General features: G+C 40.6%; 1 protein-coding gene across 1 annotated transcript; it reads right to left on the bottom strand.

Moving 5' to 3' along the window:
• Positions 1-204: 204 nt before the first annotated feature.
• EPHX4 (epoxide hydrolase 4) lies at positions 205-17,202 on the bottom strand. Its single transcript, XM_050306607.1, has 7 exons — positions 16,945-17,202; positions 13,930-14,015; positions 10,348-10,505; positions 8,188-8,316; positions 6,299-6,402; positions 5,120-5,268; positions 205-1,143 (listed from the first exon to the last, which is right to left on the bottom strand). Exons 1-7 carry the CDS (start codon positions 17,185-17,187, stop codon positions 909-911), a joined length of 1,104 nt encoding a protein of 367 aa, XP_050162564.1. The 5' UTR covers positions 17,188-17,202; the 3' UTR covers positions 205-908.
• Positions 17,203-21,344: the final 4,142 nt, after the last annotated feature.

Raw genomic sequence — 21,344 nt, 5'->3', positions numbered from 1 at the left:
CTCCTATAAACACAGGGGCTGGGCAGCAGTTCTTGGAGACAAGAACAGTAGTTGCCGACACATGAAGGATAATGCCAACAATGAGGCGTTATTTTCAAGAAACTACTACAATCATAGCATGGGTGTCCAGGCTGCACACTGGACAGACACTTCAGCGATTCAAACCCAGTTCTAAGCTTCAGCAAGAAATCTCTCCACAGGAAGTCAGATAAAGGGAGTTGTATAAGTTGCATTTTATTAGACAGAGGTGGATTCGATACATGTTATATCTTAATTTTCCATTTTTCTTGTTCAGACATGTTGAGTGTACAGGTTTCCCATTTTTTAGTCAAGAAAGAAAAACACATTGCACAAAGCAGCTGCATTCAACAATACAACAAGATACATATCATTATTCACTTAAAGACTAGAAATGTACCCCAGAAAATTTTCAATCGTTCAGTATGCTAAAATATAGATAAAAAGAATTAGTTACTGTTTAATGGTAAAATACATTAAAAAAATTCAGGCAAATCTAGAATGAAAACTCGTGACTTTCTTCAGTATGGCACCACTCTATTGTTTCATTATAAATTTGTAAAAGGCACCACACATTAAAACTGTAAAGCAAGAGAGAAAACAAAACCAAGCAACTTTCCATGATTTTCTTTCTGTACAAATACATATGTATCTTAAGGCAGGTGTTTTTATGTGCAAAATACAAGTATACAGGTAAAACCAATGTTGGTATCATATATTCTCATATTCACTTCTTTTAGCTGTAACATTAGTGTCCAAATATACAGTACAATGAAAACACTTTTCTCTAACAGAGCTCAAAATAGAAGGCAGGCTGGAAATATGGCCCTGATAACAATTAGGTTTTAAATCTGAAGAGCTTTTACGTAGACCCCTTAAAACATGTACAGTCATTCTCTTTTTCTTTTTGTCTCTTCCTTAAGAAAGGTCCATATCAACTTGTTCACTATGTCAGGTTGATCCTGCTGGAGCCAATGACTGGCTTCAGACAAAATAGTTAATCTGAAATGATTTTTTACATAAATCCTCGTAATTTCTGCCATCTCAACTTCCATAAACGCATCTCTTTCTCCCCATAACAGCAGGGTTGGCATGATGACTTCATGGTGCTGCAGAGGTAGGCAGCTTTAAAAATAAAACACAATTAGCTATGTCTTACTTTAACAAAAAATCACTATGACATATTCTAGTCAATGTAGCTTTTGAAATCAATGCAGTGAATCTCACTGCAGACTTTCTAAGTTTCAAGGTATCTTACACAATACCAAGAAAACACTGTGACTTAAAATTCTTCAGTTGTTTTAAGGATGGGGAAATTGTTAGAAGGTAGTTTTACTGTAACAGGTCTCTAATCAGCAGTTGATTGCAACAGAGATCTCACTTTTGGAACATGAAAGATGCTTCAGCACAGCTCAGGAGCCTCAAGACCTCTCTAAAAGGGAATGTGGAACAACACGGCCAGAATTTTGTAGGTCACTTGCTTTCCCTTGGCTGATGAAGGCAAGTTTCTGAACCTGCATTATTTACTGAACACCAGCCAAACAACCTTACTGAAAAATACTTGCCCAGCAAATGGCAGGCTGCCGTTGCTGCACAGTGATGGAAGATACCAGCTGGAGTGTTTCAGACCTATTCAAAATTAAAGATCATGGAGTACAGCTAAAAATAAAAATAGTTGTAGAAAAAGATATTCTATAGAACATTGATGTCCAAAATGCTGAAGTGAACTCAGTTACATTCACCCTATGAAATTCATGCAACATTAAAAGTGCATCAGAGTTCCCTTTACAAATCACCACAGTATTTTTTGAAGGCCTAGGACTTACATACCTACATCTTTCACATGCAGTGAAGGAAAACTGTTTCTTAAAGATTTGCTTTTCATGAAGTCATAATCTCTCTAAAACTGCAACATCACAACCCAGAGTTTTGTCAGACTTGAAAGCATTTAAGGATAAATACATTAAAAGACATTTGAAGAACACTTTGAAGAAAAGCCCTTAGAAAGTAAAATTATAATAAACATGATACTACCACAATGACCTACTTAAACAGTCAGGAAAAATTTTTCTTCTTAATACAATTATTTAGAATTGAATGTTTAATATTACCTTATATTACACATATTAAGAAAGATGCAGGTAACTAAAGACTATTTCAACCTTAACCCACCCAAATTTATTCCAGCACATCTGTTTCAGAGATGCTGAAAAATTTATCTAAGATTGAATTGCTTAATTTTAGCCACATATAGTAACAGATTGTGACAATTCAAAACAGATTCCATCTGATTAGATACAAATCTTTGTTATATCAATGCCCAAATAGGAATATTTTAAACCAGTAATATATAAAAAAGATTTTCTGAACAAACTTTTATGACATACTTAGTACTAGTTTGAAACTTAGGAGTTAGTTAAGAGATTATGCTCTGTAAAGAAGAAAAGACAATGGCATGCATTAGTTTAAAATAAGACAAAGAAATGGAGACTTTGAAGACATTCTTCCTCTCTACTTATATGTTATATCAAAAAATGTTAGTAAAAGATCACTTTCAATAATAATTTCATTTAATTTTGATTGATGAATTAGGAAAACTCTTAAAGTGCCTTTTTTTACCAGTAAATTTAAATCTCATTTTGCAAACAACCTGACCTCACCCACTGAACCATAGCTTATTCATAGGGCCAGTTTTAAAAACTGATAATGTGATGATCTCATTCAGTGCATTTAGACTAACCTTTTTACCTTTTAAAACCAGTATCCTGAATCTCTTCACTATTTACATGTGTGGTTTTTTCACTACTGTAGGGTTTACTGTTTTGTGCCTTGCAAGATTGGTAGCCTCACTTACTTAGGTACAATCTACCAGGCTTTTGACAAATGCTGCATACATGAACAACCTGTCATTTTTTCACTGCCTATGAGCTACACTGTATGTCTTCTCAGTCTGGAATATGGGAAATTATATCATGCCTGAAGCTTCTAGAAATCGCCTTTAATAACAATTAACATGCGGATTTCACATTTAGAAAGGGAAGTTCCACTCATGAAGTGTTTGAAGTCTTTGAAAAATAGACTCAAACCTTCATACAGCATTGTTATACAGCTTTTCTGTAAACAAATAGTGAAGTAATTCTTAACTGCGATAAGAGAACTAATCCCATTTTCTAAAAAAATATGGCATATCAGAAGAAATTCAAGCTCCAGCTGTGTACCTATCTCTCTTAACCAAGCATGACAGAAAAGCTTTGTGATTTTTATTCTCAAAGTGTTTGAATCTAAAATATAGTGAAGGGGATGGCTGCTGTGCTATTTATAAAAGGATGTGTTGGTGATGGATGGAAGTAGGTTATTTCAATCATCTATTTGGAAATAACTTTCCAGAAAAATTAAGCTCTGAAGAATGAAACTCCAAGTGGATAGTAATGAGTTGGTAACCTTTAACATGCAGGTCACCAGTACCAGCCCACTGGGAGTTAGGGTGAATACAAGTCATTAGCATCCAAATGCTGCTTGACGACTCATATGAGAGAAAGGGAAAATTTCAATCCAGTTTTAGTATTTAACAATTCACATCCTGTAAGGTGCGACCATCAGAATTGGTGGCAAGAACTGAATGAGCTGGAGACTAATCTTTTCTTTCCGGTCCAAAGCCTTCTGCATCGTGGCTGACAGCAGCTAAAATGAAGTTCTCTGAATTCCGTACAGCTATACTCTCATTAGACAAATGAAGGGAACAGTGTGCAAACATACACACAAAACACACAGAGGAATTAACAGCTGTGAAGATACTTTCTGATTAATGACCAATACCAGAATTTTTTGAGCCTGAAAAGGCCTGAAATAGTTTAAACATGTCGAAGATTTGTTTCATCTGAGTCCCACAGCTATTCAGCTATCACAGGCATGTCACTGCTGCTGTCAGAGGAGCATCTGGTTAATGTGCAGGCTCAGTGATGCGAGGTGCTGTGCCCAGTGCAACCAACAGGGCTCCAGGCGCTCACGCCTCTCCAGCTCCTCATTAGCCCTTCCCCGGGGCTGCTGCAGAGCAGCTGCAGGGCCGGGAGCGGCTGTGCAGCCACAGCTCCGGCGCCCTTGGACAGCCCAGCTGACGGCATCGACTGCTCTCTGCGTAGCTTTAACTAAGTGTGCTGTTCCCAGCACGGCCATCTCATTTATTGCCCACTCTCATCCATGCCTGGTGTTATCTTTCCACTTTCTCCTTCCAGTTTTGCCTCTTAGCCTGTACAAGACAGCACCTAGCTCAGAGCCTTGTTTTCCTCACAGTATTTCCCTGCTGATTGTTCTCCTGACAGTGACAGCATGGATGGCACAGAAAGAATAATAAAGGCAGTATTAAATTTGTATCGGGGAAATGAAAAATTAATCAACTTCAAATGTCTACTGCCTGAGTTGAGGGAAAGAAGGGAATGGCCATTTTAAAGAATATTGGGAAGTTGGTCTTGTGTTAGAGAAGCACGCAGGACATTTATCACTGCTGAAGATTGGACAGTAAAGGAAAAACAAGTTCAATGCCACTCTTCTTGATACAATCCTTCAAGTTAGTGCTGAAAGTTACAGAGTTAAAGACCTTCTGGCCCTGTTTTTGGTAGATAAAAAGGGTGTGTCAGACTTGGTTTTGTAAAGTTACAAGTAAGGGTCACCTACTTGTAACTAGATGTAACTTGATGCGATATTATTTAGTAGTATTATCTAATAGTAAGCTCTTGATAGATATTATAATTACTTAATATGAATTGTAATGCAAACAGTTGATGTTAATTTTGTAAATATTATTTAGAGATGGATTTATGGAACTGCCCTGGGTGCTGTGAATGAGGGAGGGCCTTTCCTTTTTAGATTTTGGAGCAAAGATTTTCCTTACCTGCGCTCTGGTGGTTCTGCCATTTTGTATGGACCCCACACAGCACACACGTGGCCTCACCTGCCTCACGCTGCCCACACCCAGCACTTGGGCAGGCTTCAGAAACAGAGCTGCAGTTCTCCCCCTCCGCCCCAGTGGCAGGAGCCACAGTAACATTTCTGGGCTCCAGGGGACTCTGAAATATTTTCCTCTGCTTGAAAAGGTTATACTGACCTGAAAATAGTCCTGTAATGGTTAATGGGTCCTGTTAGTGCTCCAGGTTGTGAAAAGACATACAGATAAGCTTCAATATCTTCTGCCGTTAATCTGCAGCCTTTCCTTCCAATTCCAGTGGCCTGGCTGGTAAATAAACTTTTCAGAACCTACAAAAGGAAGAATAAAAAGCTATTACCTAAGATAGCTAGAAAATGTTATTCCTCTTCTTCAGTGGAACATATCTCTCTAAAATCTATTTGTACATATTTATAAATCTGTTTATGTTCAGAGTTGCAGAGGTTTGACCTGGCTGGATTCCAAGTACCCACCAAAGCCACTCTATCACTCCCTTCTGTGACTGGACAGGGGAAGAGAAAATATAATGAAGGGTTCAAATGTTTTTTTAGAGAGCTATGTGTAAAGCACATGGTTAACTTATTTCTAGTGTAACTTACTTCAGAATAATCAAGTACAGACAAATGCCAATATTACCCAGTTACTGAGTTCTGCATCCTGACCTGCCACCTGTGAAAGGCAAAGGCAAGTGCAGGCACATACTTTTTTCTCTGGGGGGGATGGACCCCAGTAGGTGACAGGGCTGGAGGGAGGACGATTCATGAGCTCCCCAGCTGGCTGTGCCCTGTGTGCATGCAGCACTGGGAGCTCTGCACTGGGCTGTGTGCATGTAAGAGGGCGTGTACCTGCAGCTGCTTTGGCCCTTTCTGTAGGCTTGCACTTGGGTTTTAAGGTTACACAAGGTGCTGACCTTGGGTCCTCGGGCAGAATTAATCACCTGGCTGAATGTGATGGCCAGGCTGCCTGCCCTGCAGCAGGCTCTGAGAGGTAAGAGAATGTCCCACTGCCCATGGGAGCTTCAGATAAGTCAGCAGGAGTTCCACAGGCACCAGCTATGTCCCAGTGTTATGGGCACAAGTAAAACCAGCTGAGTCTCTAGGTGGAGTAATGCACTGCAGTGCTGGAGGTTAAAAGTATGTACCTGAACACCTCCCAGAAGTGCAAGAGTTAACCTCAGAAACTCTATGTACTTATATCCTGCTTTATATAAAGCTTAAGAAGAAAAATCAGAAAGCTTCATATTTTTTCCAGTGATTAGAACTACATCAGAAGGGATCAACGTAGGTGGCAATTCTATTACTCACTGTTAAATATATAAACAAGAGCATTCATTTTGCTCACCTTGAAATCATTTAGTGTAAACATGAATTCAGGAAACCATGGCATTTGGAAAAAGAAGTAGTAACCAGATTTAATCAATTGTGATGGATGTCGTAGAATGTATTCTGAAACAAAAATGCCCATGAATTAAAAATGAAAACTGATGACTCAAACAAAATTACTGTTAATATTACTATTTTTTAAACTTAAAGGAATGTTTTAAAAATATTACATTAAAGCATGCTATGTGACAAAAGATGATTATTGTTTCAGGAGTAAATATATGGCGTGGCCATTAAATCACAATTCTTCTATAAATGTTAATAGAAACAGCCAGCAAAACAAAAGTTTGCCAAAGATTAAGTGAGGACAGCAACACTGGGGAGTTTAATTGCATGATAGGTTTTCACTTAGAGACCTATTTGTGTAGCTAGTCCAAATAATTTTTTTTCCCAAATGTGAAATAAAGGGTATAAATAAGAATCTTTAGGTATTTCTTTCATCAATGATGTGATGCACAGAAATCTCTAGATGATGATCCACTGATATTCTAAAGACTGCATCACTCTTGCTCACAGAAGTACTGCATTCACAGCACAGGAGATATCTCTGAAATATTAACTCTGACATGAATAAAAATGGGGTTTAAACCAATGCAAACTGAAGTGTCAGCTATCTTCTAAACATTCATATCTTACACATTCTTAAACTGCATTACCCATTATATTTTTCTTTGATAGACCATCACTGCTCACTTTACTTTTCTGCACTATTTATAAACTGTGGATTTTCATTTAACCCACAGTGGAACAAATTTGATTTAGGGGGAATTTATCAAACTACAGAACAGATTTTGTACTTCAACAAATATGCAATATTTTAATAAAATGTAACTGTCTTCTCCACAGCCTGATTTCTGCTCTCAGTGAAAATACTGCAAAAAGCTCCTACTTGCTCATGTGATGAACAGACCTCTCCTGGGGTAAGTGTGGCTTTACTGCCTGGCAAAATGTTCTTTAGTATCTTAGAAAGGTGCCCAAGAACACTGTGAGAACAACATATGTGGATGGTTCTGATTCTACAGTGGTGTAAGGTCAGATTTACATTCAACTCAAATGAAAATTAAAGCTGCACTGAATATTCTTAGCTATTTCTGGGGAAATGAGGTGACTTGTTAAGTGGAAATGGTTAAGGCCAGCAATTGAAAAAACTGAAATTAGTGAGATACTACTTTCATTTTCATTATGGAATGTTGATATAATCCCTATGAAATGTTTTGTAATTCTGGGTAGTAGACAAGCTCAAAGTTTATCACACAACAAATTCTGCTGGTGCACCTCAGTCCTTGTTTCAGCTCAGCACTAGTACATCTAGTAATAGTACTAGTATAGTAGCATCTAGTTAGTAGCCTGGAAAGGCTGTCTTCTCCCAATGAATATTGTACCAGATCATAAATTATTGCTTGTCACCTAAATTGGGATTTAATTCTAATGTCTGAGTCACATTTATACAAAGGCTGGTTTATGCAGATTTAATAACGCAGTGAGGCCTTAACCAAAGTGTAATACAACATACACCCCTCTTCAGGGAATTTTATCCTGCCAAAGTGGAATAAAACAGATTCATGTGTATGAAAATTATGTTTGTGGACCTTCAAGGATTACAAAAAAAATCAGTAAATTTTGTTGCAAGCACTGCTAACTTCCTACAATAAATTTATTTCCAAAAGTCAAATACTTGATACCTTAATGCTTTATAAAATACAGTCCATATTGTGAGAGGCATGGAGTACTGGCAGCTTATCTACTGAACATCTAAAGGGGCAGGTAGTTGGTTCTCAGAGCAAACATAATCGTAATGGAAGTGCACAGTGAGTACTTTGGTTTAACAAACACTACTATAAAACTCACCTGTGAATACAGAAGGATGAGGGAAATTAACCACAATGAGCTTAGTCACCATTTCAGGGTAACAAATAGCCACTAACCAAGCGATCATTCCTCCCCAGTCATGGCCAATCAACACACACTTGTTGTATCCTACCACATAAACACAGATACATGCTTTTATTTCAATGGAATTAGTATCCACAGAAATGATCACATACAATAATGATTTCGTTATTGCGCAAAATAGGCGGTTCAGCACATTTGTTAATGTAACTTCAGAACTACCCTGCTTCCATTACTAATGGTCAGAAAATATAGTCCACTGGTATACTTAAAAAATGTACAAATATTTAAAATTATTTAATTGGACTTAATTAAACTTTAACTGCACTACCTCCATGTCAAACTAAAGTCACTCAGAATCCAGACTGCCTCCCTGTTTACATCTTGGCCAGTGCAGGGTCAGACAGACAGTTCAACCTGCAGTCCTTACAATGCATGTACATTTGTCATGCTTACAGAGTCTGGAGTTTGAAACTGCAGACAAAAAGATGGAGCAATCTGCTAAGCCCCTCCTGAACGAAACTAATCCTGATGAATTTCTCTGACTATGGGAGGTCATCTAAGACCCAACACCACCATTATGCAAAAAGTGGGCATTATACTTCATAGCCATATATACAGCGTAGACATACACACCCATATATATGCTGAGTAGGCCCACAGCTTTTCTCCATAAGCTGTTTTGTTGGCAATTTTTAAAGTTGTTGACATTCCCATATTTATTCTTCCATCAACAAAAATGGTATTTAACAGCAATAAAAGGGTCATGCTTTTGATGAGTTTTGATGAGTTTGAATGACCGAGTTTTTGAAAGTCTAACTATTGCTTCTTTAAGCACTGCTGGAATACACAGTATTGTACACAGTCAGATACCACCACTCTCCTCACTGAGGACACACACTACAAATGAAACATAGAAAAGCCAAGATTTCTAGAATTCTGACATAAATTTGGACAGAGTTGTCAAAGCACCTTATAAACCCTCTTGAATAGAAATCTTTTGGAGTGCTTTTGATATGAGTAAGTTCTCCAAAAGAATTTAACTTGGGGTTAGAACAAAGATAACAAGCCTCTGAAATACTTTTTCTGAAAAATTTTACATCCCTATGAAACTGAATTATGCTGAGAGCACTTCTCAAGCATAACCACGCCATTACCATGGAGATTAACACAACCAGCAAAGGCTGGAAAATGTAAACACAGTGTGGGACTGCCTGCCCAATTTTTGACAATGCTCAAACATCACAAGCAAAGCAAATTCTAAATTCAAACCTCAGAACTGGAATCACTGCTTTACTATTTCTTCATATGAAATGAAGTGAGTGGTTTCACTATCACTGGAGTATCCAGGGAATTAAAATGACTCAGAGAATGACAATCTAATCCCTTGTGTTGCTGCTGGTAGGAAATACCCTTCACCAGGTGTTACAAGATTGCCCAAACAGCGAAACATCAAACTGAACTGGAGGGGCAAATTTTGCAGGCTCATTCAGCTCTAGACCATTACATTGGGTATTTGTGTGTCCCTTGTTCTCCCTTCTGTTCTTCTCTCTGTTGTGTAAGACAGAGTGATTCAGCTCTGGAGAACTGACTACTCTGCAGGAATAGTATTTTGGGAGGGTTTTTTGTTTTGTTTTTAATAGAGCAGATGTACTCTCATCATTTCTATAAAGCCCACAATATTATTCTGTGTTGTTTGTGCAAGAAAAATGTCATCTGATTTAAATTTTTTGTTCTGGAAGTGCTAATTCAGAACATTATCCCCCTAAGTGTAAGTGGTTAGGAGCAAAGGCTTTCGTAAGGAAAAAGACCAGAGGTTTGTCCTGCTGCATTTCACAGCACAAAGGAAAGAATTTTTTTTTAACCTCTTGATGGAAAAAGAGGTTTTTTCCATCATCTTTACCTGTTGTTTATCCTGACATACACATCATAATTAGAAAACAACCCTTTTTCATTTATAATAATCGATAAAATACTAGTACCCTTAGATTGATACCTATACTATATATATTAAAAATATGCAGTTTAAGAGAAAACAGTTCTAAATCTTTATGGGGTTTTTCTCCCTAGAAAATCAAGTCATTTATGAGTCAAGTAGGTTGTCTTCTACTAACGCACCTAGAGATTCCAAAATGTCCTTTATGTCTGCTATCAGGCAGTCCAACTTGTAACTTTCTTTGTGAGAAGGAGCATCTGTTTCTCCATAACCTCTCAAATCCAGGGCCACCACTCGATATTCACTTTTAAATTCCCGCAATTGATGGCGCCAAGAATACCTAACAAAGAGGAAAAAAAGTTGGAGTTATAAGGTCAAGCAGTATGATACAAAAATGCACTCAGTGCTTTTGCACCCACGTAAGTGAGGGTAAATTAGCACGACTTCCTTTGCAATGAGATTCCTTTTCCTTTCTACACTCGTGGTCCTTTGTGGCTGCAGCAGTTTTCTGTACCTTTCTTGAATTCACCAGTAAGGAAGTGCAGCTGCCAGAAAGGGAGCATGGCCAGAGCTGGGGTGTTTCAACAGTTCCTGGTCCAGTCCCTTTATAGTGAAGGAAGCAGGCAGAATGAACAGAGCACAGAGAGGACTATTCTGTTTTATCCTTGGAGCTGCAGTATCATCAAAATGTAAGGTCTTAAAGGCTGTCTCTTCTCCCTGGCTTACTCACACACACGTTTTGATAGAGCAGGGAAACATGCCTCAAAGCATGGTTGACTTTTTTCTTTATTCAGAAAAACACTGTCAGGTAATTCAGACACTAAATAAACCAAAGAAAGAAATTCAATTAATAACAAATGAACTTGGTAAAGTTTGCAGAATTTATATTTTATCTGTGTCTCTTTACTACCAGAACTGTTCCAGAACAAGCTGTCTCAATGTGTTGGTGCTACACAAAATATTTCATTCCTTGTGTTTCTATGGACAAGACTGATAACATTACACATATCAAAAGACATACGAAATTAAGAACTTGGGCAAAGGCCTGGGCTGTTCCTCATTCTGTAACAGTATGTAGTGACTAGATGTGTGTTATGAAGCAAAAATAACAAGAAAATGGTGGGTCTCATCCTGCAAGAACTATCTGCCCTTCAGCTGTTATTGAGAGCAAATAAATTTCAGAATAGCCAGTACCAAGACACACATGGCCTTATATTACACTGTAATAGAAAGATAAATGAATCCTTCTCAGCATATTTAATAGTGGCTGTATCCCTCTGTGGTGGCTTTTACTTCTGCTTGTTTCAACAGTCTCAGATAAAGGATATATAACACTGGGATCATCAGTGATTGCAGCAGTGATGCACAGAATTCTACCTTAATCCAAATAGTGTTTATATCAGACCATTGGCTCTTCTACTTGATTTTTGCCTCCAGCCTATTAGTAATATTAAGTAATATTACAGGAACACTCAATGATAGGAATCTGTATTCATATAATCAAAACAGAACACTTTTATTTCAGTGCCATATAATACTAAGACAAGGTTTAGCTGAGATCTCCAGGAATGAATTTTTTAAAGGCATTATATAACAACTTGGAAGCTGAATTTGCCATGGTAACTGTTGCAGCTATCCTATGTACTTCAGTTAGAAGAAAGAACCAGGCCCATAAATAAATAAATTAACTATTTTTGTTTTCAGAAAACAACCTGTCCTCATCTTCTGTTTTCACAACAGTCCCTCAATCACCAAATATGTGACCTACCAAATGGGTAGGTTTTATATTTGAAGAAATCCTTTTACCACATATGATATGTAACTATTGGACAACTGCTTTGCAAGCAGAATTTGGAAATGTTGTGAATGCTTCTGTGCTCTTAAGGTTGAATCATAGAAACTATTCTGAGATTTTTTGATCACATTCTTTCTAAAAGGCAAGTTGTACAAAATTTAGCAGCTCACACACAAGTCTTGTAGGTACCCAGCTGTCTCAACACATTATGCCCAATTTCAAATATTTTGTTATTTTCTTTCCACAACATTGGTATTGATTTTCAAGTTCTAATGCATCTAAAGCACTTAGTGGCTCTGGTGAATTATATTCTTAAGTGATCTTTCGTGTTCAGACATTCTCTATCACTCACTAAGGTCAGTATTGTTTGTCCTATTTATATAGGACAAATATATTCATATTTGTCCTATTTATAACCTTGAGACATTTGAAGGCAGAGGATTTGTTACAATTAAGAACTCTGTGGATCATATCCTTTTTATTTTCCTAGACAAACAATACAAATTTGATGCTCTTTAAATCTCTCTTAAACTGTGGTTATTTTATCTTGTGCTCTTAGAACAATCACTATTCCTGCATAAAGAAAGTCTTCACTGATTGAATGAACAACCCAAGCTGAGTATGACTGTTTTACAGACTATTAGCATGTAGTCTTCTTTTTCAAAACAGTGATATAAACTATGCTACTGGTGGTCCCAGTGACCTGTATAACAGGTTTTTTATTAATTGTTTTTGAATGGTCAGATAATACAATATATAAGCCATGACTTACAGTATCACTCACCATTCTAAACTCTAAGAATGGCTTTCTGCTTTTTAAAAGTAGTATACCTGATCTCAGTAGAATATGTATGTAAAATGCTTATTTTTCCATTACTAATCCCCCTGTAGGGGAAATCAGCTGCACTCTCATTGCCTGTGTTAGAATAGGCTTTATTCAAGGTATGCATAATGTTTGCATAGAATAGGCACTGCTCCATCTAACTGTCCTTTCAATCAAAGTTTACAGCTTTAATAATTTTAGATAGCAATTTACTATTAGAACAATCTACTTCTCTGAAAATTTATCTTAACATAAATGTGACTCTCTACCATCATCCTCAAGGCTGTTAGTATCTACGGGAATTTGCTGCTAAGGGAAGAGAACTGAATTGTGTCACCTGGGTCAGTTTATCATAGTATGACCTTAGTCCAGATTGAAAGATCACGGTTTCAACAGTGAACCCAAGCTCCATACCCGAGTTTAGAAAGGAGAAGGATCATTTAACTTGCTGAACTACTGGCATTAGCACTTCCTTTATTCCCTTATTGGTTTTTTGGTGCAAGTTCTGTAGGCCACGCTTCACTAGTTAAACCTGACAATGACAGCCTTTGGTTAAATCATTAGACACATGACTGCTTTTCGGTTATAAACAAACATTTAGGATTGTGTTTGATTCATCATTCATCTTGTGATGAACTAATAATAGAACCTTTTTCCCTGAGTAGCATTCTGAAATTAGGCTGCACAATAGCCTATAGAACTCATAGTTCTTCTTCACCTTCCTCAGTTAAAAATTAATGTATAGTATTTTTAATAAATGGAGCAATCCATATTGCTTATCCTTATTTTAACACCCTCTGCAATAATTTGTAAGTTTATCCATATAGTACACATGCTATCCAAACAGCAAATGTTAAAAATGAGCAGTTCCTCCCCAAAGTCTTAAGAAAAGGTACATACCTGGGGAAAAGTGAATTTACAATGCAAAAAAGATGGTTGGTTTGTGTTAGTCTGCAGGAATTTTTTGTGGGTGCTGCAGTTAAAAAAATGTTTCCGTGGTTTGTTGCCTACTAAAACTTCATGCCATTAGTTAGTACTCATAAACATATATAATGGATCACAGTGGGGATATTTAGGTTGAGATGTTCACTCTTGGGTATCTTATGCAGCCTCTTTTATATAGGAAAAGTGTGTAGGGAGTTTTACCAGAATTCTGGAAAGCCATGAAGCAGCAGCATCAGTGGTTTACCCCTTTCTCCAGCAGCCACATAGTGGAATCGTAACCCTGAATCCTGAAAGGGGAGAAAAAGAAGTGTGCTTTTATTGCTGCATAAACTGCTATTCTGGGATTTGAGAATGATGATGGTTTCAGACAATATTCTAAGAAACAATATATTGCACCTGAAAAAAAAAATCAAATTATTAGTTTTGAAGCTGAAGCCTTCTGTGTTTCTGAGAGCCAATATGTGCTACATGCTGGCAGTGCTGAGTATCCCACACCCTGGCCACCACAGCTTTCCCCAGGGAGGACTATCTCCAGTACCTGCCAGGCTGTGTGAGGGTGTGCAGGTCCAGCCATGAGCACAACGACGCTCCTGACACAGCCCTGGCTCCGTGAGTGGGAAATGCAGGTTACTGTCGAAGCAAGCACTTTGCTTTCACGTGGACGCCCATCATGTGCTTTACAGAAAGACTTTGAGACACAGGATACTTTAAATGCACTTTCAATCTTTCAGTTAGCTTGTAAGGTTATGCAACTGTTTAAAACCATCACATTGCATTCTGGCACGATAAAGGACCGCATGGATTCTTTAGAACAAAAAGCAATCAAAATTAAGTAACTAGGAAGCGAGTAGATTTTGATAGTTTTTACTATTCAAGCTTTCAGACTCACTCCAGAAAATTAAGCCTTAATGTTATAATGTTCTTTCTGCCCTGTTTATAGGCACTGTTTCTGATGCACCTTTTAAGAAAATGAGTCTTATGAGAATTACAAGCAGACAAGTTACTTATTGCAGAGGCTGAACACTGAAATGCTGTTGAAGGGAATGGATGTACACAAGCTTAGGCTGACTCAAGGTCAAATCCAGTAGAATTTAAACAAACTGAGATTATGACCCAGGGGGTTTTACTGAATTCTGGCACAGAAGTAGATAGAGAAGTTGGGAGTTAGCTCACAAAATACTGTTTAGAAGTCATGTGAAGGAAACGGCAGGAAGCAATGTTGTGTAGCTCCTGAACAAATGTCAGAGCCTGCACTTTCTCTGCTATTTCAAACAGGAAAGAAAAACCCCATGCCTTTTGTTACACATCAAGAGCTAATATCAGGGCAAGGATCACAAATGCATACAAAATACGTTTTCTTGCCAAAGATGCTTCAAATATTCTCAGATATCTTAGCACTTATAAGTTACTAACCAGTTACAAAACAATTAACTGATTCTCAAAAGGGCTCCAAAGAGAGAACTATTTAGATTTTTTTATCCTTGCTATGGATATAACAGGGACTTTTGCTTGGTTTTGCCCCAAATTACACTGATATTTCACCTTTGGGATGCCAATGAAGTCCTTAGAGGTAAAAGTAAATTCCTAGTAAATTTTAGGGCCATTACCTCATCCATACAGTTCTCCACATCATTCTGCCTTTGTTCCTTTGATATTTAAAAAAGTAGAAGTTTCTCAATTTCCTTCCACAATTTCTCTTCTCAGTTTAATGAGCAGTGAGCAATCCCTCCTCCATGCTGCTTCTTTCAGTTAGTGTCCCCTAGGGATTTACCTTCAATGCTGTTATTTTAATCTGTTTGTTGCTTTTAAGGACATCCCCTTTACTTATACAAATTCAATTACCACTTGTACAGCAGCAGTTGAAATGTTACATACCCCAAACCCTAACCATCCTCTACCTTTTCAGTTGCTGATTTCTGTCCCTTTTTTTCCACCCCCAAACAGACACAGGATGTTGCCATCTTTTTTGAAACTGTTTTCTGTGTTTTGAAACGAAATCTTTGTTGAAATCTGAACAGATCTGTAGGATATTTGTGTTTGGAAAATAATCCATTAGCCTGCTGTTATCCAAGAGCCAGAATTTCTTATTTCCTGAATTGAGTGATTGACTGTCATATTGACAGCAATTTGATTTGCCCCTAAATGCTCTTTTACTACTGTCACACCTCTCTCACTTCCCTAGCAGCCCATTCATTTAACTGCTTTGTGCTACAAGAAACAAAGAATATGTCATACAAGTAAAAAAGTGCACACTGCTAGCAAAAGAAGACAAGCAAATCATAAGAAAGTGAGGCTCAATGATTTATATTAGTATTGCCTGGCATGAAACCATCTGCACAGAACCCTGAGAACAGGGTATTAAAAATAGCACTTGACAAAATTTGCTGTACATTTTTTGCTCACCTATAACTGCAAAAGAAATCTAGATAATACAATTTCATTTAGAGCACTTGGTAAAGGAGCGAAACGCAGGTAGGGACCTGAGACAAACACCCAAATTGACTGGGGTGGCTTTAACTGTACAACCTGAGGGACAGCGCTTAGTTTGTTACTCCGTGTTTTTCACTGCGACTCATGCGCGACTGGCCAAACCGCAAATCCCAGCGAGCGCAGAGGCGGCGCGGGGTGCGGGACACCCAAGGCGGGCGAATCTCTCACCCGCCCACGCAGGGGGCTCCGCACTCCGGCCGGGCACCGCTTCCCCCGGGGCGGGAGGGTCGGGCCCGGCCTGAGGCCCCTCAGCGAGCGCGGCCGGGACGGCTCCTTTCCCGGGGCAGCCCGGGAAGGCGCGGTGTGAGCGCAGGGGGCCGAGCACGCACGGCAGGGCGGGCAGGGGTGCCGCACACAGGGGGTACCGTGCACAGAGCATCCCAACAACAGCAGGGCGGGCGGGGGTGCCTTGCACAGAGCACCCCACGCACCGCAGGGCAGGCAGCGGTGCCATGCACGGGGGTGCCACGCACTGCGCACCCCACGCACGGCAGGGCGGGCAGGGGTGCCATGCACAGCAGGGCAGGCAGCGGTGCCGTGTACAGAGCACCCCACGCACGGCAGGGCGGGTAGGGGTGCCATGCACAGCAGGGCAGGCAGCGGTGCCGTGCACAGAGCACCCCACGCACGGCAGGGCGGGCGGGGGTGCCATGCACAGGGGGTGCCATGCACAACGAGGGGGTGCAGCGCGCACAGCGGGGCCCGCGCCCCCTCCCGCGCCCTCACCTTGATGCGGACGTAGCAGTGGGTGCCCAGGGAGGGGTCGTTGAGGCAGGCGGGGGGGTTCTCCCGCACCACCCAGCGGAAGGTCTCGCCCGGCCGCCGGCCGATGCTCCAGAGCAGCCGCAGCCCGGCGATGCAGGCGCACACCCCGCAGTAGCTGTACACCAGCGCCCAGAAAAGCAGCGCCCGGGCGGCCACCATCACCCGGCGGGCGGGCGGCGGGCACGCAGAGCCGGGTCTCGCCATCGGGCCCCGCCGCCGCCGATCCCGCCGGCCGGGAGGGGCTGGAGCGCCGCCGCCGCCGCCAGGAGCCGCCCGAGCGGAGGCACCGGGAGCGGCGGCGGAGGCACGCCCGCCCCGCGGCCCTCGCCCCGCCGCCGGCGGGCACGGCACGGGCACGGCACGGCACGGACACTGCGCCGGCCGCCCGCCCCGCCCGGCTGCACGGCCCGGGCTCGCCGGGCCCCCGGCGGCGTCTCGGGGGCGGCGGCGCTGCGGCCGGGGGCGCGCCCGCCTGCGGAGGGCTCGGCCACCGGGGGCTCTGCTCCCCAGGTATTTCTGAATGAAATAGGGAGAAGCCGTCCCTGGGGCGCGGCTGTGTCACCTGCGCGCTCCGGCAGAGCCGCCACACACCGGGACGCGCTCGGAATGTCACTGGGAGCAGCGCGGCCGGGGCCGGCGGGCCAGCCCCGCCACCCGGCCTGCCCCGGGCCCGGCGGCGATCGCGCTGCAAGCTCCGAACACGTCCTTGACTGCCCGTACCTTGTTGACGTGCCAGAGGTGGACAGGTGTAAGTGTGGGGCTGTGTCCTTCCACCGTAGTGGGTTTCAAGACTACAGTCTTTCACTGCTGCCTCACCACTATGCCCATTTAAAGATGATTTTGTAAATGTATTACAGTTTTAGTTATTGTATGCTATTACTAATGAGTATTTCTTAAAAAGATATAAATTTTGAGCTCCATCACCATTTTTTTTTTTTTAATGTAACTTATTCTGTACTGAGATCTCAAATCTTCAAGACTGATTTTAGAAGCTGAACAATCCTATGCCTGTCCATTAGTTGGAAATCCCTTCAAGCATAAGCAAAGGAGTCACAGTCACCTATGAGGCCATAGATGCCAGGGTAAGAAGGAAGGCTCCAGTCTATATGGTATTAACCTACTGATATGCAAGGTAAAGGGTAATTTAGAACTAGAATAGTTCATGTAATCCAAAATTGTAAGAAGAAGTGTAACTATGCTAAGCAATTGATTTTGCAGGTCATAAAAGTGCCGGTTATAAACAACTACAGTTTATTAGTTCTGGAAGATAACAAAATGTGGACAAGGTATTTGCTGACTAGAAGAAAATTGCAGTCAAGAATTGAGCTTGCATGTCAAGTCCTGACAAGTCCTGATCCAACTCACTGCACAGCCTGCTCATCTTTACTCCTAGATCTCAACCCCTTGCTTCTAGAGGATATGGGCAGGTTCAAGGCTTGGGGAGGCCACATGAGAGTCACAGTTAATATGTAGTCCTATGTGCAGCTGCTTCCCTTTTGAGGAGGGGTTGCTAAATGTTACTTGAATTTGATGACAACCAAAATGTGTTCTTGGTCCAGGTAGGATTAGGATCTGTAGGATTAGAATCTAAGTTCAAAGAAATGTTTTTGCTCTGTCCAACAGTGCAAGTGGAAGCTAGTACAAAGACACCATCCATCTGTTAACTCTAAGATATGTAATTCAGTGGGCTGTTTTTTAAAAAATTGGATAAGCATGTATGCAGGCAGAATATATATATAATTTTTCACTATGCATGGAACACAGCTTGTAGACGACTTTTGTCTGTAACATACCAAATGCTTTCTCCTACTTGTTCTAAATTCAGACTTACAAATATAGGCACTGATGTTGAATCCTAGTCCCACTGAAGGCAGTGACAGAATTAATTCTGGTTTCAACAAGTTCAACATTTTTCTTTTTAAAAAAATAAAGCAGCAGAAGGGAATGTTATAAAGAATAGTCCCATTACTGCATTTTCATGCATTTAAAAGTTTAAGCAAGATACAAAACCATTATCTGAATTTATTTTGTGCTACTAAATGTAACATTTTCAAGTAGCTGTAAAAATCTGCCAAGCTTTGTCATATCAATAACACAAATGAAATCCCAGCAACCCACATCAGCTGCCAATGTTGAATAGCACTGTTCATGATCCCTACTCATCATCTAAACACAAGCCCTTACAAACTTAAGGTCAGGAGCTTTATCAGGCTAATGGGAAAAAGGTGAAGGGCTGTTTAAGGCTCCTTCATTCTCTTGGGCAAGAAGAGAAGGACCATCAGAAGCAGATGATTCAGTTCAGACACCGAGCTCTGCAGACTGCAGTAGGATTACATGAATCACGCCTACCGAGCCTGAGCTTTCCGTTCGAGCTCGGATTACTCACACCGCCAACCTCAGGATTAACATAGGGCTAATTCCTTATGCATCAGACTTTGTGCTAATGACCTTTCTTGTAGGGAAGAAGCCTTTGCAACTTCTCAATGTCAGACTAAGCTGCAGCAGAATTTCCCTGAAGTGCACCTCAGTAAACCAATGACCCAGTTAGATAAATTAGGAAGTTTGGCAGTAGCAAAACAACCAATGTTGTTTATATCACAGTAGCCATCTAATTTCTTAATAAATCAGTAATCAGAATGAATTACTCGAAAACATCCCTTAAGAAAAATTGGAAAACTGAGATTGGAAATCCTGGAGTTGACCACAACGTTCCACTTGCCTCTAGAGAAAGGTCAATGAAAGCCCAGTGATGGGTTGGACACTGCAACCACAAAATTGTAGTAGTTGTCTACAATACAAGAAGGGTGAAACGTTGGAACCATGATGTGCCGTACAGTATGCAGGTATTTGGCCAAGCTAAGCAGTATTGCTTTGTACTAAGAAAGAAGCAGAGCCAATTTTTTTACAGGACTAGAACTAAGTCTGTTTTTGTTTTGTACATCACTAACTGCTCAGGTAGTTTTATGTCAAACTTCTAAATTACACAAACCTTTTGCCTATGGAGTTTAGCTATGTCATCTTCAGGTATTGGATATGGATCCACTATCAGGGCTGGGAGGAAGGCAGTGCTGGAGACCTAGCAGTTCTGAGTAGTCTTTGCACAATGAAATATCTGCTCATCCTATCTCAGCATTTCTGGGCACCTCCACCTGTGCTATTTTAGCTGCCCTGTTTACCAAGGAAGCTCTAGAATTCCTGTTTTATTGAGGAACACTTCCTTTGTATCTAGGACCATGCTGTCTGCATATGTGTGGCAAACCTGTTTGTACAAATACCTTCCACACATTTTCCAGAATTTCCATTTTGCAGAAGAAAGCCTGGAATCTTCTATATATCTCACATGAATAAGAAAAATTAAGAACACAAATAATTTTTCCTGTCTTCCTTATGTTTTGATTTTCTCATCTTCTGCCCTAAATTATTGTTCTAATGGGTGCCAAGCCAAATCAACCCCAAGGCAGATGATCTTACGTGCTTTGACAGTGTGCTCTGCCCTCCATAAAGTGCCATCTGCCTGCTTATCTTTTGTCAGCTCAACTAATCCCATTTCTCTGAGAGACAAAAGAGGACAACTTTGCACATCACTGATTCTGCCTCTGCCTCCAGCCTGACCAGCCCGTAGTTGATAGTAAGAAATTTAACATATTCCATTTGTTAGTGACAGACGGACTTCTTAAAGCTAATGACTATCTTACCCTTCATTTACATGTAGAGACAATTTACTAGCAGAGACACAAGTATGCAAGACACATTATGCAGCTGTTTTTCACAAATGGTCAAGCTAAATGAACGGTGTAACAGAACTTAATACACATTTTAACTGTTAGGTAACTAACAGTTGATTTAAGCAACTTGTTTGCAGGGGGTATCTACACAAGCGGTAGTCCTGCTTCCTCGAGTGTGGCCATGGCTTTGGGCAAACAGTCATTATAGGCTTGCTACTCACATTTGGAGGCCATCTCCCTTTCCTCTCAAGTCAGCTTTCTGGCTGGAGATAGGAACTGATTATCCTCTCCAAGTAACTTGTAGGTTGCAGATAAAGGGTTTATCAGATTAGCATTAGCATCACTGACATTGTGACTTTAAGCCATCACAACAATACAGAGTCATGGAAGCTGGAATTAGTTTTTGAAGGGGCAAAAGTACCAGTTCATACCATTAGCAGTGCCCATATAGTTATATAGAATGGATGAAGTGCAGAGAAGGAGTTCTTGCCCTTGCCTCTGTCACCACCTATTTCGGAAGCAAGAGATCTTGAGCTTGCATTAACCCAGTCAGAAAGTATATCCAGGTGACAGCAAGGTAGAGTGTCCTGAATGTGAGCTGCAGTGTTTTATTGCAGAAAAAATAGCTATTAATAA

This window comes from Myiozetetes cayanensis, unplaced genomic scaffold (assembly GCF_022539395.1).
Source record: "Myiozetetes cayanensis isolate MyiCay16 unplaced genomic scaffold, myiCay2020 scf12, whole genome shotgun sequence".
NCBI classification, from domain to species: Eukaryota; Metazoa; Chordata; class Aves; order Passeriformes; family Tyrannidae; genus Myiozetetes; species Myiozetetes cayanensis.
Note: the sequence above shows the minus strand (reverse complement) of the source record. Positions and strands in the feature narration are given on the sequence as shown.

Excerpts from the sequence above, each read along its gene's own strand:
- EPHX4 (XM_050306607.1), bottom strand. The coding sequence starts at position 17,187 with ATGGCGAGACCCGGCTCTGCGTGCCCGCCGCCCGCCCGCCGGGTGATG. Across the intron at positions 8,317-10,347 it reads GGACATTTTGGAATCTCTAG|GATACAACAAGTGTGTGTTG; the intron begins GTGCGTTAGTAG and ends TTTATGTGGTAG. Across the intron at positions 1,144-5,119 it reads CATTACAGGACTATTTTCAG|CTGCCTACCTCTGCAGCACC; the intron begins GTCAGTATAACC and ends TTATTTTTAAAG.